The sequence below is a fragment of the Pteropus medius genome, unplaced genomic scaffold (assembly GCF_902729225.1).
Source record: "Pteropus medius unplaced genomic scaffold, Ma_sr-lr_union100, whole genome shotgun sequence".
NCBI lineage: Eukaryota > Metazoa > Chordata > Mammalia > Chiroptera > Pteropodidae > Pteropus > Pteropus medius.
In genome coordinates, this window is record NW_024349802.1 from 17,879,023 (window position 1) to 17,903,804 (window position 24,782).

Genomic DNA, 24,782 nt, shown 5'->3' on the forward strand with positions numbered 1-24,782 from the left:
CTTCCCCTTTTAGCTAGCAAGGCAACCACAGAGTTTGGAAATCTTGGGTCTTTAGAAGAAAACAAAGCCATGACCCCCAGGGGGAGGAGTTGGGAGTCAGGGGCCAGCCTGAGCCTGGGGGAGAAGTTTGGGGCCCTTCTGAAACCACCTCCAAAGGGTTCTGTCAGGAGACACTCCCAAGGTCAAGCGGTCAGTCAGGCAGTAGCACAAATGGGGTTCTTCAGAGTGGCCGGGTGGCTTTGGCTATGCCAAAAGGGGGTTGGTCTGGGAGGGCCTGGTAATAGCAGCAAGAAGCTTCCATTTATAGGACACTCACTAGCCAAGCCCTTGACATCCATGATCTCCTTTGGTCCCCACAAAAACTTAATGTGGTAGGTACTGTTATCATTTCCATTTCACAGATGGGAAAACTGAGGTTCAGAGAGATCACACGCTTAAACTTGCCCACGGTTATCGTTTCCAAATGGCGGAAGTGGAATTTGAATCCAGGCAGCCTGGTTGTAGAACTGTCTTTTTGTGGATAAAGTTACTTACTTACTTACTTACTTATTTATTTAAACGAAGAGTCTAATTGTGCTGCTATACTTCTTAAGAAAAAAAAATAGCATTCTTCTGCCCTTCCTTTCCTGGAGGCAATTGTTTTTACTCCTTTTAGTTAATTCTCTTAGTATTTCCTTTCTTGTTTCTAAATAACATGGTTGTAAAGTCACTTCCTGAAACTAAAAAATCCCAACATAACATTGATGCAGGAAAATGATCATTCTTTCCTTGTACTGAGATGTATTTCATGTATACATTTTTTTTTCAGGAAAGTTTTTGGATCTGTAGCAATCACGAATTCCAACCAAAACTGACTCAAAAAAAAAAAAAATCTCAATAGATCTATAACTAGCAAAAAGATTAAATAATAATAAAAAACCTCCCAACAAAGAAACGCCCAAGACCACATAGCTTCACTGGTGGGTTCTACCAAATGTTTAAAAAACAACGAATCCCAATTCTTCTCTAACTCATTCAAAAAACAGGAGATAAGGGAACATTTTTCAACTCGTTCTGTGAGGCCAGTATTACCTTGACACTAAGGCAGACAAAGATATCACAGGAAAGAAAACTAGACCAATATCGTTTACAAATATAGATGCAAACACACTCTACGAAATACCAGCAAATCAAATCCAACTGCACATTAAAATGATTACACATATGACCAAGTGGGATTTATTCCAGAAATGCAAACAGGGTTCAATAAAAATCAATCTAATACACCAGATTAATAAAATGAAAAAAATCCCATATGATCATCTCAACTGGTGCAAAAAAAGCCTTTGACAAAATCTAACATGCTGTCGTGATAAAACACCAGACAAACTGGGAATAAAAGGCAACATCCTTAATATGATTAAAGGCCTATATAAAAAATTCATAGCTAACTCAGTGGTGAAGGATTAAAAGCTTTACTTCCCTCAGATCAGGAAAAAGACAAGGACGCCACCATTTTTACCACTTCTATTCAACATCGTACTGGACGTTCTAGCCAAAGCGATCATGAGGAAAAAGAAATAAAAGGCATCCAAATTAAAAAAGAAACATAAAACACATTCTATTCACAGATGACATGATCCCACAAATAGAAAAATCCTAAAGAATCTACAAAAACAAAAACAAAAAAAACCCTATTAGAGCTAATAACTGAAGTCAGCCAAGTTGCAGGATACAATATCAACACAAAAGACTCGGTTGTATTCCTATACACTAGCAATAGGTAATCCAAAAAGTAAATTAAAAAAAAAAATTATTTGCGATAGGATTGAAATGAATAAAATATTTGGGAACAAATTTAACCAAGGAGATGCAAGACTGAAAAACACAAAATACGGCTGAAAGAAATTAAGAAGACTAAATAAATGAAAAGACATTTCATATTCATGGATTGGAAGATTTACTATTACAAAGATGACATACTCCCCCACAGTTATCTACAGATTCAATGCAGTCCCTATCAAAATCCCAACGGCCTTTTTTTCAGAAATGGAAAATGTATGACACCAATACTACGGATTCTCAAATACATATGAAATTTCAAGAGACCCCAAATAGCCAAATCAATCTTGAAAAAGAACAAAGTTGGAGTCACACCTCCCAATTTCAAAATTTACTGCAAACTACAGGAGTCAAAACAGTGTAGTATCAGCATAAGGAGATATATATATATATATATATCCAGAATCAAATGGAGAGTCCAGAAAGAAACCTTCACATCTATGCAATTGATTTTCAACAAGGGTGCCAGGCCATTCAATGTGGGGAAAACAAACCACGTCTTTTCGACAAATGATGTTAAGAAAATTGGATAGCCACAAATGACAAAATGACGATGAACTCTTCTTACTTCACGCCATACACAAAAATTAACCCTAAATGGATCCCAGATCTAACTATAACGGCTAAAACTATAGAACTCTTAGAAAAAAGCATAAGGGTAAATATTCAATGACATTGACTTGGAAATGGTTTCCTAGATATATCACCAAAAACACAAGCAGCCAAAGAAAAAAATAGATACATTTGACTTCATCAAAACTTAACATTTGCTGCATCAAAGGACATTGCCAAGAGAATAAAAAGACAACATGCAGAATGGGAGAAAATATTTGCAAACCATATATATAAGAGTTAAGTATCCAGAATATATATATATATATGTATAAATAAGTATATATATATATATGTATACACACCTATATATCTCTTATAACTCAACAACAAAAAGACAACTCAAATTTAAAAGTGAACCAAAATGTTGAATAGATATTTCTCAAAAGAAGATATACAAATGACAAACAAGCACACAAAAAGATGCTCAACGTCATTAGTCATTAGAGAAATGCAAATCAAAACTACAATGAGATACAACTTCACACCAACTAGGTTGGCCACAATAATAAAAAAAAATAATCAGAAAATAACGAGTGTTGCCAAGGATGCAGAGAAATTGGAACCCTTGTACGTTGCTGGTGAGAATGTAAAATGGTGCCAGTGCTGTAGTAATCATATTGACAGTTCCTCAAAAAGAGACAAATAGAATTACCATACGACGCAGGAATTCCGCACATAGGCATACCCAAAATCATTAAAAACAGGGACTCAAATACTTGATAATAAATGTTTAGTGCAGCACTATTAACAATAATCAAAAGGTGGAAACAGTTGATGAATGAATAAACAAAATGTAGTATATCCATACAATGGAATGTTATTCACCCATGAAAAAGGAGTGAAGTACTGATACATGTCACGACACAGATGAATCTCAAAAGCATTATGCTAAGTGAAAGAAGCCAGACACAAAATGTCACCTATTGTATGACTACATTTATATGAAACGTCCAGAATAGATAAATCCACAGAGACAGAAAGACTGGTGCTTGCCAGAAGCTGGGGTGTGGGTGGAAGTGACTGCTTAATGGGTACGAAGTTTCATTTTGGAGTGACGAAAATGTCTTGGAACTAGATAGAAGTGATGATTGCACTACACTGTAAATCTACTAAATGTCACTGAATTGTACACTTTAAAATGGTTGACGTTTAAATTTTTGTTATGTGAATTTTACCTCAATCATAAAAGAAGAAGGAATAGACTTTCTTAGAAAAGCAAAAACTGAGAGAATTCGTTGCCAGCAGACCAGCATTACAAAAGAAAAAAATGTTAAGGGGAGCTCTTCAGGCAAAAAGCGTGATACCAGACAGAACTTGGATATACAAAAAAAATAGAGAGCGCTGGAAATGAAATAAAGGTAAATATAAAAAATTCTTTTATCTTGCTTTTTATTGCTCAAAAACATAACAGACTGTCTAAAACAGACATTTGCAAATTTTTCTGTAACAATCCAGATAGTAAATATTTTAGGCTTTGTGGACCATAAAATCTGTTTTGCAGCTACTTAACTTTGCCATTATTGTGTAAAAGTAGCCATAGACAATACATAAACCATGGAGTGTAGCTGTGTTCTAATAACACCTTATTTATGAGAACAGGTGGCAGGCTAGATTTGGCCCATGGGCTATAGATTGACATCCCGGATTTAACACGAAAGTAGTAGCAATGTACTGTATGTTTATAGCATATGTACGAGTAAAATGTATGACAACAATACTACAAAAGATGGGAGGGAAGAAAGTACAGTATACTGTTATAAGGTCCTTATACTATATTTGAAGCACCACAATATTATTTTTTGGTAGACTTTGCTTAATTAAAGATATATATTGTCAACCAAAAATAACCACTAAAAACTTAAAAGGTAAAGTTATAAGCCAGTAGTAGAGATAAAATAGAGTAATAAAATATACAGAAAAAGAGTACAAAAGAAGACGAACAAATAGAAAACATCTAACAAGATGGTAGATTTTAATCCAACTGTACAACTACTGACTTAAATGACAGTAGTCTAAATATAAAAGCGAAACCCAACCATTTGCTATCTATAAGAAATCCACTTTAAATATAAAGACTTAAATAAGATAAAAGCAAAAGGATGGAAAAAGATTGCTTATGTAAACAGTTATTTTAAAAAGCCAGAGTAGCTCTATTAATATTAGACAAAATGGACTTTGGAACAAAGAATATTTCTAAGGATAACAAAAGACATTACATATGACAGAGGAGTCATTACCCAAGAAGACATAATAATTTTAAATGTATATGCTTCTTAGAACAGAGTTTTAAAATACATGAAACAAACCAATAGAAGTAAAAGAAGAGAGAGGAAAATCTCTGGTAACACTTAACTCTCAGTAATAGTACAAATAAAGAGAAAATCAGTAAGGATATAGAAGACTTGAAAAAACTATCAACCAACTTGAACTAATTGATATTTATAGAATACTACATTTAACAACAGCAGAATACACATTCTTGTCAAGGATATATAGAACATTCACCAAGATATACCATATTCACACACACACAAAAAATCCCCCCACAAAACATTTAAATAACTAAATTATGTAAGTATTTCTTGTACCATAACAGGATTAAACTTCAAATTATTGACAGAAAAATATCTGGAGAATCTCAAATATTTGAAAATTGAAAACAAAGATAAACAAATCATGAGTCAAAGAGGAAAATCACGAGGAACATTAGAAAGTATTTTGAATTGGATGAAAAGAAAGAAATGATCTGAATTTCACCTTAAGAAACTAGAAAAATGGAGAACAAATTAAACCTGAGGAAACTATAGGGAAGGAAACAAAGATAAGAACAGAAATCAATGCAATCCAGAACAACAACAAAAAATTTTAGGGAAAAATTGATAAAACCAAAAGCTATTTCATTTTAAAAATATATATATATATCCATGAAAATATGAGAATGACACAAATTACAAATATCAAGAACGAGAGAGTGGATATCATTGCCAAACCTACTGACACTAAAAAGATAATAAGGGAATACTATGAAGAATTCTAGCTGCATAAATTCAACAAGTTTGAAAAAAAGGAACAAATCTCTTGAAAGAAACAAACTGCCAAAGCTCACTCAAGAAGAAATAGGTAACATTAATAATCCTATATTTATAAATAATACAAATTGGGGGGCATCACTTCTCCAGGTTGAGCACTCCAGTCCCTTAGCAGTCCTCCTAGGACGTGGTCTCCAAACACATTAAATTTATAGTTAAAAATCTTGTAGTAACAACAACAACAAAATTCCAGCCCCAATGATTTTGCTGGTGAATTTTACCAAACAAATAGAAAGAAATGACACCAATTCTATACAGACTCTTTCAAGATGCAGCAAAAACATCATTCTACAGTTCTATTTGTTTTCCCACTCTTTCGTTTAACACCAGTGCTCACTGTAAGATATTTATACATAAAGAGGATCTAGCACCCCAAATGGAAGTCCCCCCAAATCCCTTTCTTCTCAGTCACAACCCTTTTCCCAGCAACAGCCATTGGTAGAAGTTATGTTTGTACCCTTCTCTGACTTTTGCCCTGCAGGTACAGTCTCATTCATGTATCCCATCCATCCATCCATCCATCCATCCTTCCATCCATTCATTTATTTGTCCATACTTTATCATATGCTATTTATTGCACGGGGGCTTGCACTATTATCATTTAACAACATGCCTTAGAAATCTTTCCCTATCAGTTCATAGGCATCTACTCCGTTTTTTAAATTGCTGCATTACATTCATGGTATGAACGCATTATAATTTATTTCACCATTCCCCTTGTGAATGAATTTAAATTTTTTTCCCCCTTGTAAACAATGTTGCATTGAACATCCTCACACATGAATCTTTGTGCAAGTGTGCCATCATTTGAGCAGGATCCAATCCTAGGAGAGCTTAGCTGGTTCAAAGGGTAGGTACATTAAAATGCGGAACATTGTTAAATTACCCTCCAGTAAAGACCGTGTGAATGTTCATTCCCATCAACAGTGTGTGGGAAACCCAGCTTCACTATATTCTTGCTGACATTGGATATTTTTGATCTTTAAAGTGTTTCCCAATCTGATAGAAAAAAATATTATTTCATTGAGATTCGAATAAGAATTTCTCAGATTAGTGGTGAAATGAACTTTTTTTCACATGTGTATTGACTCTTCAGCTTTCTTCTACAGATATCCTTTGTCCGTTTTTCTGTTTCTTGTCTTTTTATTGATTTGTTGAGACTACTTATAGTCTATATTATGTCTATTAACCTTATGATTACATAAGTTGTAAATATTTTTCATCAGTCTACCACCTCTTTTTACCTTTCTTTTAATTGGTATATTTAATTACACAGAAGATTTTACTTTACCCGTAATCAAATCTGTTGTCTTTTTGTTTCTGGCTTCTGAGTATCATGTCTTGCTTAGGAGGGGTGAACCATTTATTGTTTATAAGGCACTTTCATTTCCATTTTCTCATACAGGCCTGGGCCACATGGGCTCAGTAAAGTGCATATTATCTCCATCGTAGAGATAAGAAAAGGGAAGGTCAGAGAGGGTAAGTGACTTATCTCGTGTCACATAGCTACTTTGAGGAAGACTCAGAACCAGAATTGGGATTCTCAGGGTCTCAGACTCAGGTCACTACTTCCTGCTACCTGGGTCATTGGGCCAACACCATGCCCCACAGCCCCATGGCATCCCAGGCAGGTCACCTGCGTGCCTCCTGTTGTCAGAAAGCTGGAATCCTTGCTTCCCTGCAGGGGTACAGATCTGCCTCCCTGGTGCACCTGCCTGTCACTCCTGACGCTGCGTTCTGGACCCCTACACAACTCTGTTTCCTGTCCCTTGATAGGTTTCCAGTGATGTGAGGTATCCTGTGGTTCTTGGGGGTCATCACTTTTCCAGGTTGAGCACTCTGGTCCCTTAGCTGTCCTTCGAGGACATGGTCTCCAAACACATCTGATCATCCTCACTCTCATCAGATCTTCAACAATGTGTGGCATCATTAATGTGACATTAACTTTTTCAAGTTCGACCTGTTTAAAGGGAGGCCCTTCCTGTGGTGACAGGGGTACAACCAGATGCTGTAAGAAGACAGAGGATAGAGAGTCTGCCAGGGCTTCAGAGCAACGGCTTTAGAGCTGAGCCTTGGAGGAGTCCTCCAGGCAGAAAGAAAATCCAAGAAAGAGACTAGCATGGATGAAAATTCAGGGCTCCCTGTGGCCAGCCAGAGGAATGGAGCAGAGCAGAAATGAGAAGGGGTGAGTTCCAAGTACTCAGGGTGCCTGACATCTGGCTGGGTGCTCAGAGTGTATCCTGTAGGTCAGGGCTCTTAATGGGAGCTTCTAAGAGCAAGGGACCTCCAAGTGCAGTCCAAGTACTCCAGCCTCAGAATCACAGGAGTACCTGCTAAAATGCAGTTTCCAGAGCCTGCTGAATTAGAGTGGGAGGCTCTCTAGGGGATTCCGATGTCTAGTCGTGGCTGAGGCTGCTGCCCTCAAAAGCTCACAGTGGCCTCAAGGAAACCTAAGAATCTTTAACATACAGATAAAGTTTATCTGATCTCAGGGCTAGATGCTCAGCTTTCATGCAATTCTCACAAATCCCTGGCCCAGGCTGGCAGAGACCTCCCTCAGGTGGAAGGTGTTGAGGGAGAAAAGGGATGTGGCCAGCAAAGGAAGTAAAGGCAAAAGTGGTCCTGAGGGGTGTCCTAGACCACCTCAACGGAACTCGTCTTTCTCCCCAAGATCAGACGAAGCTTCTCACCCTGTTATTTCTGTCCACCCGGTGAACTCCTATAGCTCCCCAGACTCCCTACCTCCAGGAGGCTTCCTGTCCCTGCCGGACAAGCAGGTGTCCCTCAATGCATCCTGGTCCTCCTAGCCGCACCCTCACTCCAGGATTTTCCCTACTTGGCAGGCCTCGGAGTTGGATCGTGTGCTCGCTGTGTGTCAGGCAGTGTGCCAAGCACTGTTTGGAGTAACCTCATTGAATCTTCAACCCTAGAAAAGACTAGCATGGGTGAAAAATCAGGGCTCCCTGTGGCCAGCCCTAGAGGTACGTGTTGTTATTATCCCAAGACTCAGAGAAGTTAAGTCACTTTCCCAAGATCACACAGCTGGCAAGGGTATTCCTGCCTCTTGAGCCTGAGGAATACCTGATCATTCTGATCCACTGACTTTAGATGTCTGAAGGATGAATGAGTCAGTGAATGAGAGCAGTGCTGCAAAGCTCTGTGAGGAAGAAGGTAACCTCCCCTCCTGGGAATACGGCATTTGGAGGCCTAACATTGTCTAAGTGTTGTTTATGTGCCAGGCACCAAGCTGGGCTCTTTGCATATTTATCTCACTTAATCCTCTCAACCATGGGGCTGAGTCACTTGCCCAAGCTCCCAGAGCCAGCAGATGCCAGAGCTGGTAGCTAAAGATCACCATGATGCACAAGATGACACTGGGTCTTCCCCAGCAGCATGTGTACTAACCACTGGTGGACGTGGGGTCGAAGTGTCCTGGGGTTCAGTGCAGTGACCCCCTGCTTAGGAAACTGCAGTGATGCTGCCGGGATGGTGACCAGCAGGAATCCTAGACTGACATCACTCTATCCTGTGGCAGGGGAACTTTGAGAACAGTTTATATGTCAACCCAAGGATTAGGAAATCCCGAGGCAACTATATGGGTCGTGTCACGTTTCCACACATACTGAGGGCCCAATCCTCATCTCCCTGCCTGGCTCCTGGCTTCAGGCCCCATGGCAGGGACAGCTTAGCCCCACTCTCCTGACCACTCAACCCCAGCCCCATCCCAAGCCCAGGGAACAGCCCATGCCCGGCAGATAGTGGGAACTCGGTCAGTATCAGATGCATGAGTAAGTGAGTAAATGAATGAACAGATGAAGAGAGAGTAGAAGCCATTCTCTGCTCTCAGAGAAACATTGGCGAATGCTTCATGGGTTGGGTCCTGTTCTGGGTCCAGAAAGGAGAAGGCTCGGGGCTCTTCCTTGCCTCTAGGGCCTTCACTACCCTGCTGGGGGGTAAGACAAGCACCTAGGTGGTAAGACTATATAATGCAGGTGACAACACTGACATGGATTGACACGGACATGATTTATCATCTAAATAGGAGAGACCAAAAGCGGTGCTATTAATAATTACACTAACTCAGGGGCATAAAAATGGACCATTTTGAGTCACCCTGTCCATTAGTGCCTTCTCTTTGCACTAGTCTCTGGACTAAACTTTTTGCATAGATCATCTCATTTGGTCTTCACAGCCACCGTAGGGGCCATAATTACCCAAAGTTACAGATGAGGAAAGACAGATTCAGAGACGGTAGGTGTCCTGCCCAGGGTCACACAGCTGATAAGTGGCAGAGCTGGATTTGAACCCAGGAACTTGGCCCCCAAACCCATGTGTTTTACCACCTGCCTTCAGCAATGGGCTCTCAAAGGTCAAGGTAGAGGGGAATGGCCTGGGCTTTGGAGCCAGACAAGCCAGAAATTGCATTCCCCACTCTTAGCTGTGTGAGCACAACCAGGTAGGCCCCTGGCCTCTCTCAGTTTCTTCATTTGTAAAATGGCAGAGGGGTTACTGGCTCAAATCCAGTGAGACAATAATGAGGTGAAGTGCATTCGGCAGATATTAATTGAGCATTTACTCTGTGCTTGGCCCTAGAAACACAGTGGTGAACATGGCAGGCATGATCCTTCCCTTCTGGAACTCACAGCCTGGTGGCAGCGCCAGGACATAGGGAGAGTTGCAGGATGTCCTGGGAGCACTGGAGAGGGAAGTCAAAGAAAAGTCTGCCTAAGCTGAGAAGGATTTGGAGGGGGAGGTTCAGGGAGGACACATGGTAAAGGCCTGGAGGTGAGAGAGTTCATAGGACATCCAGGGGCTAAGGGTGTCAGACAAACATGAGAGCCCATGAGAGGCACAAAGGACTGGGAAGAGAAATCACTTCCAGCCAAGAGATCAGGAAGACTTCCTGGGGTGGGGGGTGGGGTGGGTGGCTTTATGCTAGGCTGGTTTTTAGGGCAAGAGTTTGCCCTTTGGCTGTAGAGGGCTGGGCAGCATCAACAGAGGTGCAGAGGTAGGGCTTCTTCTGCACAGCAAAAGAAATGGTCAACAAAATGAAAAGGCAACATACAGAATGGGAGAAAATATTTGCAAATCATATATCGGATAAGGTGTTAATATCCAAAATATATAAGGAACTCATACAACTCAATTTAAAAAAATCCAATTAAAAAATGAGCAGAGGAACTAAATAGACATATTTCCAAAGAAGATATACAAATGGCCAAGAGGTACAACATCTCTGATCATCAGGAAAATGCAAATAAAAACCACAATAAGATATCACCTCACACCTGTCAGGAATGGCTATTATCACAAAGACGAGGATAACAAGTGTTGGGGAAAATACAGAGGAAAGGGAACCTTTGTGCATTGTTGAAAGGTTGGCAAGCTTGTGGCCCACAGAGGGGTAGACAGGCCTTGGAGGGCAGATGTGGGAGAGGCAGCTGGAGAGGCCAGAATCAGGTCAGGGAGGGCCTCGAAGAGCACACCAGGGAGTCTGAACTGTGTTTGTTGGGACACAGGGAGCCATTGAAGATATTTGAGCAAAGGAGAGCCAAGGTCATAATATGCTTCAGGGAGATCAGTGATGAACAAGAGAAACTTTCAGGCATGGAAGCTTCCATCTTCTCACTTCAGAAGGGCAACAAGCACTCTGAGAATTCTGTGATTTTACAGAAGCTTTCTAACTTCCTTGTGTTCGTGACATTTTTTTGTTGTTGTTGTTTCTTGCAGTGATTACTCATAAAACCCCAAACCAGAAAGAGACTATGGAACTGCCCCCAAGCCTATTCGAAGGAGCAGAGCCCCAAGGGAGTGACTGGAAAGGGCAGGCAGGCCAAGGGGGGCCCAAGCTGAGGGGCAGGGGCCAAGCTAGGGGGAGGGGTCGCAAAGAGGCAGTGTGGCTCCTGTGATGTCCCTGAGGTCCTGCCAGATCCTGAGATGAGCCAGGCCCCTGATACAGCTGTGGCAGATTGCATTCTGAGCTGTGGGAATCCGTCACACCCCAGAGAAGCCCCAGAACCCCACTCCAAGGGGGAGCCCCCCCAGAGAATTCAGGAGCCACACCCTGAACAGGCCATCAGCACCCTGACTCCAGAGCCTAGCCTGCTTTCCCTGCGTCCAGGAACTGGACTTACAGACTCCCTGAGCAAGACAGTAGCAAGGACACCAGCCTGGCAGTCAAGAGCCTCCTCCCTGGGTATGACCTTGGGCTCGCACTTAATGGCTCTGAGTCTCAGCTTCCTCATCTAAAACTCATCTCCCCATGGCTTGTCTCATAGGTTGATTGTGACCATCACATGGGACCACACTCTCTAAACTGTGAGGGACCAGGGCAGAGCCAGGGCATGAGGGGATGCTGGGTTGGCCCCTCTGGGTGGTGGGGGCTGGGAGCCCACAAGTGGGAGTTGCATTTCAGGAAAGCTTCTGCTTCTGCAAGTCTTCAAAGCCCTCTGGTCACTCCAGAAAGAGAGTCTCTGCTTGGTGCACTCCTGTCTTTAACTTCTTTTTACTACTAGTTCGTGGCTTTTTTCCAACAAACAGAAGAGTCTCCAAACTTCTTCCAGAAGGCCAGAGAGCCTAACTAGAATTAAGTTATTTTGTGTTCATCATTTTATGTTTGCTTTTCTTAGCCTTCCAGAAATTCTATGATTATGTGTTTTTTAAGGGAACTTTTTGAATCCAGTAATGTTTTAAATATTTATCCTCTTTACTCAGCAACTCTGTGTCCAGGTATTTATCCTATGGAAAAAGATGCTTACATAAATATGCAAATATAAATGTACTTTGCAAACAATGGCCATTGCAGCCTAATTTATAACTCTGAAACACTAAACGTCCATCAGTATGGGACTGGTTAAATATTTTATGGCACAGACATTCTTTTAAATTATGTGCAGCTCTCAAAGTGAATGAATTAATATCTGTAGGTACCACTGAACTGTGAGTGTGTCCATCATGTATTGTTAAGTGAAAAGCAAAAAGTTGCAAAATAGCAGTGGTAGTTTTGTTTAAAATTATAATTATATACCTGTATACATATTTATAACTACAAAATATAAATATTAGTATGGGGGAAGGAGGGGACCTAGAAGAATATAACTAAATGATTAACAATGAGGACAGAACTTCCATAAGATAAATTCCTACGCACACATTTGTCGAATAAAAAAGATAAGCATTTGAAATGTTCCTGGAGCCTAAAATACAAAATACACAAAGACTTCCTCTTTCTGTATCATGTATTTTGGTAAGAGATATTTCTAATGATGGCAAAAGTTGCATAAATACTTTTACAAAAGTAATTTTTAATCATTATGAAGATGAATAACTTTTAATTACTATGAAATGAGTAAGAAACTAAAATAAAAGAGGCCTTTTGGAGACAGCGCCCTAAATCAAAGAAAGCGCATTAATGGAGGGTTGTGGGGCTCCTCTCAGCTCAAGTTCAGAGCCTCAGGGGCCATAGCTTCTTTTAGTCTTTCCCTCTTTTTCCAGGAAGGAGCCCCTGGCTATGAATAGGGTGGCGGAAGAATAGTGTCGTCCGAGTGGCTCATCTGTCTGGGAGGAAAATTCCAGCTCACGCATCCCGGAGCCTGACTGAGTGGCAAGGTTGGGAGGCAGGAGCCAGCTGAGGCCGACCTATAGTTACCCTCTCCCCGGACCCCTCTGCACAGGAGGCTGTGAGGTCCAAGCTCTCTACCCAACTTTTTCAAATTATTTTTATCTAGCTTTCAGATTCACATAGGTCTTTCCTCTGACCGGCACTTTCCTATGCTTTCCCTTGGGGACGTACAGCGCCAGAGAGTTCTGGAGTCAGCAGACAGGGGTTAGGGACCCAGTCTCCCCAACTCTGCAGCCTTACAGCCTTGGCCGGGTGCTTTACCTCCCTGAGTGCTGACTTGGGAGTTGGCCAGGCCCAGGCCCCGATGCCATCCCTGCCATACCAACTAGATAACCTTGGGCACGTCACTTCATAACCTCCCTAAACTGGTTTCTCCTTTGTAACATGGGAACAATCGTGATACCTGGTTCACAGGGTTGATGTGAGGATCGAATGAGAAAATGTTTGTGAAGCAACAGGACAGCCTTGGTACATAGTAACTGCTCAGTAAGTGATCCTCAGCGTTTTATCTAATCCTTTATCTCTTTATAGCATCATTAGCTCCATTCTCTGCCAAGAAAATCGAGGCCTGCTGTGGTATGATTCACGCAGGGTCCAACATGCAGCAGGCCTGAGGTGGAGGCAGCCAAGGTCTCCTGACCTCCAGAAGGAGGCTTTTCCCATGAGTGAGGATAATCCCCGTCTGGAATGTGGTTGTTTATTCTCTTTACAGGGCAGATCTGAGTATTGGCTCATTCATCTTCTTCCACAGCCAGGAGAGAAGGGTTCATGGGCTCTGAAGCCAGGACCCCGGGAGGGTGGGCTTGGCGGCTTGGCGAGGAGGGGCCCTGCAGCGAGCGGGGCTTCCCCTGGCATGGCTCAGCTGCTCCTGAGCTGGCGGCTAGGCCTATGAGTCAGAGCCCCACGTCTCCATTCCTCTCCCCACTGGCAGCCACAGCCCCAGACTCCTGGAGTCAGTCCAGGGAGGTCTGCGGCTTCCAAAGAAGGTGCCTCTCACCCAGAAACAAACCAAGATGCCCCTTCCCCAGCTCAGAGAGAGCAAGGGATGGCCAAGGTCACACAGTGAGGTATGACAGCTCTCAGGCTGGAAACTGGTTCCACTTCAGGTGACCCCTTCCAGGAAGCTCCAGCCTGGGTCTTGGACCTTTTCCCTTGGCTCCCTGCCCCTGGTAGCTCTATGGCCCTTGGCCTCGTGCTGCTGTCAGGGTCTCCCAGGCCTGGGCTGGGCAGTGGAGCCTATGGCCAGTACTGAGCTAACAAGCAAGCACCAAGATGCCTGGCTCACACCAGCCCCACACCAGCCCCACACCACTGAGCTGCTGCAGCCAGAAGGTGGGCCTGCCAGGTCTGCGATCCCCTGCCCAGCCTGTCAAGACTGCCCTCAGGGCCACAGCCAGGCCCCGTTCCTTCCGTGGCCTCGCACTGGCCGCACACCCCACACCTTCCTCTTTTCTTCTTCTCTTTCACCCTCTCTCTCCACTTTTTCCAGCTCTCTGCCTTCCTGGGTGCTCCGTACGCCCTGTTCCTACCTGGGACCCGACCACTACTCACTACTCACCGGGGCCTGGAGTCTGGGCTTTAGTAGACGCCTCTCACAAGCCACACCAGCTTCAATCTGGCCCGTAGGCACAGAGCGGGGGTAAGGCAGGCAGGGTCAGCTTAAGAGCCAAAGCCAAAGCACATGGTAGGGTGGAGTGGGGTGCGGTGGGGGCAGCAGGAGGGGCTCATGCTCCTTAGCACAAGCCTGTAAACAGTTCTGCCTGACCTGGGGCCAGACCCTGCAGAGCCAGAAGAGTCTTCTCATGTCCCAACTGAGAAAACTGAGGCCCGGTGTCCAGGTCACCCAGCTACTAGCAAGGGAGTGAAAACCCCCATCTTACAGAGGGAAACCAGACTCAGAGCAGAAAGGACCTCATCATCTCTACCCCACTCCCACCACCTCCCAGGCACGAGGACTCAGACCCGTGAGACCACGACGTCCTTGAGTGAGAAGCACCAGGTTTAATATTCAAATCTTTCCCTTAAAAAAAAAAAAAAAAGTATACGGATAGGAAATTTTGATGGCATACAAAATAGCACTTCTGTTGTATAAATGTGAGTTAATGTGAGTCCTAAAAATACTTGTAAACCTAGGCGATTACATCTTTGGTACCGTAGCGAGAACCCACTCCTTCTCCTCCACCAGGCTTTGCGGGCCCCGGGGCAGGGAGGTGCCAACCAGCACCCTTTCCAACCCTCCCCCGCCAGAGGTCTTGGCCACAGCCCTCATTCCCCTGGCACTTCAGTGCCCACTGGGCTAGAGTGTGGCTGGCAGAAACAGTGAGGTGAGTGGACCTGGGCAGTGACAAAGCCAGACCCCATGGGTGCTGCCTCAGGATGAGGCAGCTGGCAGGTGAGAAGGCAGTCCTCAGGGCACCCACCTCTTGTACCCCTTCCTCAGGTTCCCCGTCCAAGGCTTCCTGTCCTTTCCAGGGCTCCCCAGGGGCTCTCGCTGTCCATTGTGTCTTCGAGACAGACTTGGAGAACAGGTGCTGGAGTAGGGGACTATGTCAGGTGGCCTGATTTGCCCTCTCTGCCTTCTTGGCCCAGGGTAGCTCCAGGGGTCATTGTGGGTACTGAAAGGTGTCCTGTGATCTTCCCATGTCCCTGGGGCAGCTGCTGAGGGCTTTTCAGGACACTGGCTGTCACTCCGAGTCAAGGCCTCGGCAGCTGGCCTTTGGGGACTTGCCGGGGGCCTGGGGAAGGGGCATGGTTCCTGAATGCCTAGAGTATGTGGTCTGGAATCTCCCCAGACCCAGTTGACCCCCAGGATGGATGGAGGTTTGGCTTCATCTGGGCAAGTGTACAACCCTTAGAATATTCTAGAATGTTAGTGCTGGAGGGGAACCAAAAGTCAGTGAGTCCAACTTGCTCATACTTCTACAGAGAAAACAGGCCCAGAAATTGGGCAAGGGAATCCTGCAAGGTCTCTTAGAAGGTCCAGAGCACAGAAGGGCCGCATACTGGTCCACACACGTGGCCACTGTGCACGGACATGTCAACACACTCATCAGGGCATGAGCCCACCTGGCCCTGGACACTCTGGTGGATAGGATAAGACTCGCGGTGATGAGGAGAAAGGTCCCAGGACTCACAGGGCCAGGAAGACACAGACACAGGCACTTTTTATGGGCAGGTGTGCCCCGAGTGCCTGAGGCAGGGGCTATAGGCCAGAATGTCCTCGACTTGGCTCAGCCCCTAGCACTAATTAAGCGTGGATGGCCCCAGACCAGCTTGGGCCTGGGAAAGCAAAGACTGGCATCGAGGGGAGAAGGCTTCCGGATGAGGCGACACTGACCAAGGCCAGGCCCCAGCTCGGCCAGGAGCCAGGGATGCCAGGGTCCCTTCTCCAACTCTTGGGCAGACAGAAGTAGGAGAGAGCTGCAGCTCCTTGAGGGGTAGCTTGCTGAACAGAAAAAAGTTCATTTACCACCTTATGAACCTTGAGAATCTCCCCATGGATTCCAACCTCCCCACCTGTCAGCCAGAAGAATCCCAGACTGTGGGTCACCAACTCCAACTTTCCCATCTTACAGATGGAGAAACTGAGTCCTTTGGGGGAACCTGGGCTCATAGTCACATGGCCTCCCCAGAGGCAGAGGGCTGGTCATGGCCCCTGCAGTCCTCCCGCCTCCTAAGCCAGCCCCAGGGGTTGGAGTGCAACATGCCAGGGACCAAAGCTTTCCAGAAGGGGACAGCTGATGGGATCAGCCTTGTTGATGGAAGGCCAGGCCAGGCCAGGGGGTGCAGGGTGCTGGGAGGTCAAGGGGGAGCTTTAGTTCGGGCAGGGCAGGGTGGGGGCCAGCCCCCTACAGGAAGCTCTCCTCTGCCTCGGCCCGAGGCCCAGGGCAGCTTGAATCTGGTGGCCACTCCTGCTCCAGCTCTGGCCCTGGCTCCAGCTCCGGTTCCACCTGGGGCTCGGGCTGGGGCTCTGGTTCTGGTTCCTCTTGAGGTTCCAGGGGGCTGTCACAGGAGATGGTAGAGGAGGTGTTGACTTCATTCAGGGTGGAGCTAGAGGGAGAAGGCAGGTGAGTGAGAGGCTGGGAGGGAACCACAGTAAAATAACAGCATTAATCAAGAGCTTTCGATGTGTCCGAACTTGTGCCACGCACCTTACACACTTCAGCTCATTTAATCCTCGTAAAGACTATGCAAGGCAGGCACAGTGGGGAAAGTGCCGCTCAGAGAGGTTACGTCACTGTCCTATACCACACAGCGGATAAGTGTAGGAGCTGGCACTTCACAACGGATCCAGCTTATTCCTTACCCACCAGTGTCTCCAGCTCCTGCACTCCTGAAGGCACACTATGCCATTGAATCCTCACAACAACCTCCAAACCGAAGTGCTCTTATTGTTTTTATTTTATACATCAGGAGACTGAAGTTCAGATACGGGAAACAACTTGTCCAAGGGCACAAAAGAGAGCCAGCTTGATTCCTCTGCACGGTGTCTACCTGGAGCCTTGGAATATTAGCTGCTTAAATGGGGTGGGAGGGCCTTCGGGGAGCCTTCTGAGTCCCGTGTGTGCTCCCAGCACACAGAGAGAGAAGGTGCCTGGAGTTGGAACCCAGATGGAGCTCCTGCCTCTTCACCATGGGGTGGGTCTTGTTTTTTGGCGGGAAGGGTTTGGCCTTATGGGGAGCCCTTCTCTCCAACTGAGGGAGGACTCTGTCTGAACATCAAGTCCAGGCAACAGCTGGGCCTTCCGCCAAAGCCGTCCCCACACTCTAACTTCACCACATCCCAAGGCAAAGAATAGCACGCATCTATCTCCTTCCTGGGCTGAATTCTGACCCGAACTCCTGTAGGTACCTCTGCCTCCTCTAACCATGCTGGCTCCCTGGGGCCCGCAGGGCATGGTGCTGAAGGACAGACCACAGGCTGGAGCTAGCGATGACCCAGAGTAACACATGGGTACCAGGGATGCTAATTAGGTTTCCTTCCTCTTCTCCTTAGGGCTAGGACGGGGCCTAGAAAGAGGAGAGTATAGATGGCCTATGGGGGCTCCTTGGAAGGAAACAACTATGTTGCAGATAAGACCCATCCCATGCTCTCTCTTATCAGCCTGCCCTCTCCACCTGAGGGCATTAAAGATCAAGTGAGTTCAATTCTCAGTTCTAGTCCCTGACAGGAGGGAGTGCTCACCTTCTGTAACCTACTTCCAAGGCATCTCTCTCTCTCTCTCTCTCTCTCTCTCTCTCTCATGCCCCAGGCCACAGCAGTTAGCTACCTGGCAAGGCTAGGGGAACCCTCCAGTGGGCCCTCATCAGCAACCTCAGGTTTGGGGTCAGGCAGGGGGATGATATAGTCGTTGTCACCCTCGTTGGGCTGCACGGCAGTGTAGAGGACTGAGCTGGTGTGCAGGGGGGATCGCAGGCCATGGAAGCCAGGCAGGCGGGCCTGGGACCGCAGGACGGCTGGGTGGTCGCTCCTCAGAAACTCCTCATCCACCTGCTGGTACTTCTGCTCCAAGGGGCCAGGAGAGCCGGCGAAACAGGGAAGATCAGATCAGAAAAGCCTTTAGGGATCACCCGACAGTGAGATTCTGACCCAGTCCCTCGTGTCTTATGTAAATTGGACAACTGTTGCTCAGAGAGGAAGGACAGGTCCCCAAAGCCACATGGCTGAGCTACCCTCCCACCTGGCATCTCACAAGACAAGGCGATCTCAGAACCACCCAGGGAAGGGACAGTCAGTGGACCAGCACCCGCGACCCTAACACTTCCCCACCTTCCGACTAGGTAGATGCAGGCTCTCATCCTGCCTCAGCTTCCTTCAGTGAGACCTCAGTATCCCTAAATCCTGAATGGTGTCAACTCTACTCCATCTCAGTGGTCCCTGAGCCATACCAGACCTGGGTGAGAGTGGGGTTAGGAGCAGGCCTGGGGAGAGGGCCGTGTCAGTGCCGAAGGAGATGGTATCCCCTCACTCCCGCTCCTGCTGTGGGCGGGGAGGGTTTTAAGGCCCTGCTGGCTTTACTTGCCTCCTGTGAGTCTGGACAGGGCCCAGGGGATCAGGCCCTTAGTGGTCATCTAGCCTGGGGGAGTTGAAACCTCTGAAGGAGATCCAAGATTTGGCGTGGGCGTGAAGGCATAAGGAAGGATGCAGGATAAAGGGGGCTATAGGTTCCCTCCCCCCCAACTTTAAACCAATCAGCTGCCATGTGAGATTTCATCTGAAAACTCTCTGTGCTGCTAAAGTAGACTAAACTCATAGCTCCAACCCATCCCTGACTAGTACCAGCATGGAAACTGAGGCCCAAAGAGGATAAACGGTGGTCCCCTAAATACCAGCATGTCACACAGAGCCTTGTACCCAGTATCTGACTTCTGGACCAGAACTTTCCATTACCCATCCCCACCCTGCCTCAACCTACCTTTTTGTAACCCTCACCCAGCAGTCTCTCGAGAAGCAGCACCAGCTGGGAGAAAGGGGGCCGGATCTCAAACTTCTCCTCCCAGCATTTCTGCATGATCTTGTAGCTGGGGAGGGACACAAGGGTCAGGGTCCGCGACACAGGGTGCAGAGGGAGGGTGGCTGCCGCCCCGGAACAAGGCGAGCGATGAAAGAACTTGGGGAAGGGAGGTGGATAGGCAGGTGCCGTTTCTCCTCTGCCACACCTGCGCGTTCCCTGGGGAGCCCTCCCTCCACCCCCAGTTCAGTGGTTCCACGGGGTTGGCCACATCTTGGTGAGTACAGAAAGAACCCAGGTCTGGCTGGTAGTTTTCATCCCCTCAGCTCAGTGGCTGGTACTGACTGGACGAGCATGTGACCCCAACTGAAACTGTGACAGTCAGCTCTGGGCCTGCTGCTGGAGCTATGCTGAAAGCAGCTAGGACATAGTCACTGAGTAGCGCCAGCCTGAATTCGAGGCTGGCACAGAGGAAAGCAGAGCCCAGAGTAAGAAGGAGAGATTGCCGATGAGGTCGTCCACACGCCTAGATTTTACTAGATCTCTGAACTAATAAATCTATTTTTGACTTAGTCTAGTGACGTTGGATATTTATCGTTTGCACCGAAAAATGCCTCCCAAATGTGCCACTCACATCTCGTCGGAAGCATGAGCAGGCTGGGCCATGCGGTAACCCCGTTTGATGGCATTATAGAACTGCTCGTTCATGGGCAGCTCTGGATAAGGGGTGCCACCTGTTGGGGAGCAAAGACAAGAGAAGAGATACACAGGCTCAGGGGTGTTGAAAAAAAAAACCGGCAGGAACCCTCTTCTGCGGAACAGGAAGAGGCGCAGAAGCCCTGGCATGGGCGAAGGGGCCTTGGAATTAGGGAATGTGGGCTCCTTCATGGTTCTGGACAAATTGCAACCTTCCCCAGATCAGAGGACCAGAGAATACCAGAGCCAAGCAGCCTCTTTGATGTCACTGCCCAAACCCTTTGATACTCAGATGGGGCGGTCAAGAGACCCAGAGAGGGCAAGAGACTTGCCAAGGTCACACAGCAGTGTAGAAGCAGCAGAGCTGAGACTTGAACCGGAGCCCCAACCCATACCCCAGAGTCTGTTCACGGCCCTGACCAGGCTGGAAGTATGTGTGGTCAGGGGGACTACCCCGCCGTGCCGCTGAGGGCTATGGGAGAAGAAAGCATTACCCAGGGTGAAGATCTCCCAGAGTAGGATCCCGAAGGACCAAACGTCACTCAGGGTGGTGTAGAGGCTGTTGAAGATGCTCTCGGGGGCCATCCACTTCAGGGGCAGGAAGGTCTGTGGGAGGCCAAGGATGGCCTGAGTGCAAGGAGGGGCAGAGCCCCACGCTGCACCTGGGTGTGGGAAGGAGGCCTGGCAGTTCCCATCCCCAGCCCTTTCTCATTCCCTAATCCCTGAGGGCCTATCTCTGCTGGCACACAATTCCTACACCGATCCCAGTATTGGCCAGAGGATCAGGAGGCCGAGTATTTTCCCACAAGCTGGGGACATAGTAGCTTCAGAGTCTGAGGCTCTTCATGGAACAGACTTCCTTTCCTGACCCCAGGAGAGATCCCTGGCTGAGCCGGCAGAGGGGAATGGGAACCAGGGACATGGCCAAGGTGCTACCCAGCTCTCATCCTAGCTGCTTTAGATCTCTGTGGCCTAGTGGCCATCTAGCTCTGGGGTTCTGGGGACATGGGTGGGAGGCAGGATGGTCATATTTTAACCAAATACTGCCCATCACCTATTTGTCTGCCTTAAGCTGTCACCTAGGCTTCTTCCTCTAACCCCTGCCACAGCTAGGACAACACATTTGGCTTGCTCCCTCTCCAAACTCCCCAAGACCCATGACAGCTGGTCCCTTGCTCCCTGCCATGACCAGCAAATCTGAGCCCCCAGCCCACCCCAAGCCTCATCATCTTAGCCCCCTCAAACCCCATGCACAGTGGTGGCACCTTTCCTGTCCCTGCACTCATGGCTTGGCAGGCAGAGCCTGTCACTGCTGGGCAGGTCAGACCATGAGGAGCCCTGCCCTGATCTATGAGCCAAAGCCATGCTGACCAGGAGGGTCAGAGGCACACAGGGTGGGAGAAGGTACTCACGCTGCCTTTGGAGATGTAGTTAGAATCCCGCATGATGTCACGAGCCAGGCCGAAGTCACAGATCTTGACCAGTTTGCCCTCGCAGATGAGCACATTCCTGGCTGCCAGGTCTCGGTGGACACACTGGGTGGAGAAGAGCGGGAGAGGGTGGGAGCTGAGGCCTTGGGGGCAATTATGGAGAAAGGCCCTCTGTATCAAGTGCTTTGAGAAACAATGCATCGCTGTCTAGGCGTGAGGGGCCACACGGGTGAGAGAGGCACACGGTGTGAGGGCATTCGCTGTCCTCGCCCACCAGAGGGGATGTAGCTTCCATGTAGGTCTGTGTACTTGGAGGACCGTGGCTGGCTGGGCGACCCGCCTCCCACGACCTGGATCTACCCACTGCGACCACACGTACATTCTTGGAGGCCAGGAACTCCATGCCATTGGCCACCTGATAGCTGAAGCCCACAAGATCCGTGTAGCTGAGCACTGGGGATTCATTGATCAAAGTCGCCCGACAGGTCCTCTCAGGAGCTAGGGGAGAGTAGAGGGTCACCCACCGTCTTGTGTCTTCCCATGGCCCACAGAACCTCTGCTCTTTGGCTGAACGTCCAGGACAGGGGGCTACTGATCCTCTAAGTCTCCCCCAAAAGGAAGAACGATTTCCAAATATCTAACCTAAATCTCTCCCACTTTATCAGGACCTTCATCGTCCAGAAAAACTTTCAGCATTAACCCTGGGCTACCTTTGCTCAGCCTGGCCTGTCCGCTTTTTGGGGGACACTAGATCAGCCTGGGGCCCTCTCCGAGCAGACCTCTCTTCCCCAAGACCTGGGAGGCTAGGTACTCCCCCCACCCCACCCTACTGCTTCCCCTCCCTGTGAGCTGTGTGCATATCTCTGGACCCAGAAACAGGGGTTCATCTTGGGAAGCCTCTGGCCACACACACAACAGCTTTGGGTAAATGGCTGCACTCAGTTTCCTCCATCTATGAACTTAAAGGCCAAGGCCACCTCTCCCCTCTCAGGGCTAAGCTAGGCTTGGCATGTGTTAGGCTTTGAAAAGAAGGCGTCGCTGCACAGGTATGAGGGCCATACAGGTGTACGGTCACCGCGTGCACCCACCGGAGGGAACGTAGTTATCATAAGGAGCCATGTAGTTAGAGGACTCGATGTCTGCATACTTGATGTCCCCTTTCATGTCCAGCATGGGCACGTAGTCCACCGACTCATCCTTGCTCATGTCCATGTAGCCACCATCACTCTCCCCAGGCAGGGACATATGGCTGAGCATGAGAGAAACATTGCAGAAGTTGAGGCCACAGGTTTCCCCTTCTCTCCCCGCTCTTGCCCCTCCGTTTATTCCTGGGGCCCACAAGGCCTTGTCACTCATGTGTTTCTTCTCTCTTTCTCTCACTCATCCTCCCCCAGCCTGCCACTGTCATGTGAATTACCATGAAGAAAGCCCTTTCAATCAACCCGTGGGGCCCTGAGCTGGGTCCTGGGGCTGCCAAGATGACATAAGACCCAGTGTGTGTCTTAAAGAGCTCAGACCCAGGGGCAATTACAACACCCCAAGACAAGGGTCACAACAAGGGTGTGTACCAAGGTATCTTGCTGTGGCCTTTATGGTTCCATCCAGCCATGATGCCCTACGAGTGCCCGGCCACAACCCAGAGTGGGCAATGAATTGCCCTAATGCCTCTGCTTGTAGCATCAACTCCCCCATATACCATATAAACGCGTTCCTACGAGTAGAAAAAAGACTGGAAGGAAATCACTCAAAATGTTAGGGAGGACAGAGATGAGTTTTGCTGTCTCTTAATGTTTTTCTGAAGTTACTCTTGTCTCTGCAATAAACACATATTGCTTTTGTAATGAGCAAAAGAACTAAGACATTATATTTGGAAAAGAAGTAGAAGTGGGTTGCAGTGGCCTCAGGGCGCTGGAGAGGCAGCTGTGCAGAGGGAGTGGGAGCTGCAGTGAGGAGGGGAACATGGAGTCAGGCCTGGGACAGGAGAGCTCCAAGTGCTCACTGTGGAAGGCTAGGACAGTATCACAGTGTCAAGGGGTCACGTCTGCAGAGTGCTTAGCACAGGGCCTGACACACTGCAGACAGCCAGTAGGAGTCAGCTGACCCCATCACTATCATCGCCATTATGGTTATGCCTTCCTGTGGGGTGGCTGAGGCCTGGGTCTTGGACTGACTTGTGGAACAGCCCTGGCTCCAGGAGCGACTCTACCCGCCTTAGCCTCAGCTTCCTGTCCTGGACAAGGAGGGAGTAAGCAGATGCTCCTCATGGCTCCCGAAAGAGTCAGCTCCCTGCCTCCATCCCCATACCTGGGCAGGGGGAGCCCAACGGGCAGTGCGTTGCTGTAGAGCTCGGCGCTGGCCCGGCGGCCCTTGTCGGAGCAGTGCTGCAGGAAGGTATGCTTGTTGCGGTGCAGGTAGTCCACCAGGTCGCCGTAGCGGCAGTACTCAGTGATGATGTAGATGGGCCCTGTGGAGGAAGAGGCCCAGGGAGAGCCCTCAGGGAGGCCTCAGGCTTCCCATCAGGCCCATGAGGCTAATGACAGACGACACGTGAGAGAATCAGCTTGGTATGATGGCGAAGAGGCTGTAACGCCAGACAAACCCGGATTCTTTCCCTGCCTCTGTGACCATGAGCAAGATACTTAATCTCCCTGAGCCTTACTTTCCCCATCTGTCAAATGGGGCTAATAATACCCACCTTGAAGGGCTGTCGTGAGTGTTCATGGGATAATGTCTTTGTCGGCTCAGCTCAGTGCTTGGCACATAGCAAGCACACAGTGTTAGCTGCTATCGATACGTTTTTCAAAATAAAACTTGTTTTGGAGCCCAGTATATAAATAGAGGCAACTCTTTATTTCAGGTTACTGTTTAAATTCAAATAAAATAAATCTACTTAAAGTCAATCAGTGAGAATTTGAAGATAGCAATGAAAACAAAAATTGTGAAATGGGCGATCATCGCAGGCATAAATTAGCCTATGCATGCAATGTACTTCTGTATTTGGTTTTGGTTGCACAATACTGAGGAAAATCCCAAACCTCACAACAAGCAGCTGCAAATG

General features: G+C 47.4%; 1 protein-coding gene across 4 annotated transcripts in view; it reads right to left on the reverse strand.

The window, feature by feature from the left end:
• Positions 1-15,124: 15,124 nt before the first annotated feature.
• PDGFRB (platelet derived growth factor receptor beta) overlaps positions 15,125-24,782 on the reverse strand; it is a 36,828-nt gene continuing 27,170 nt past the window's right edge. For 2 of the 4 annotated variants that reach the window (XM_039836533.1, XM_039836536.1), the window contains 9 exons: positions 24,029-24,188; positions 22,813-22,973; positions 22,104-22,222; positions 21,707-21,829; positions 20,789-20,900; positions 20,233-20,332; positions 19,563-19,668; positions 18,417-18,649; positions 15,125-17,196 (listed from right to left, as the gene is read on the reverse strand). In XM_039836533.1, the coding sequence (XP_039692467.1) occupies positions 16,995-17,196; positions 18,417-18,649; positions 19,563-19,668; positions 20,233-20,332; positions 20,789-20,900; positions 21,707-21,829; positions 22,104-22,222; positions 22,813-22,973; positions 24,029-24,188 (1,316 nt within the window). In that variant the 3' untranslated portion in view covers positions 15,125-16,994. The remainder of the gene's footprint in view (positions 17,197-18,416; positions 18,650-19,562; positions 19,669-20,232; positions 20,333-20,788; positions 20,901-21,706; positions 21,830-22,103; positions 22,223-22,812; positions 22,974-24,028; positions 24,189-24,782) is intronic. The other 2 variants (XM_039836534.1, XM_039836535.1) reach the window with 2 other exon arrangements.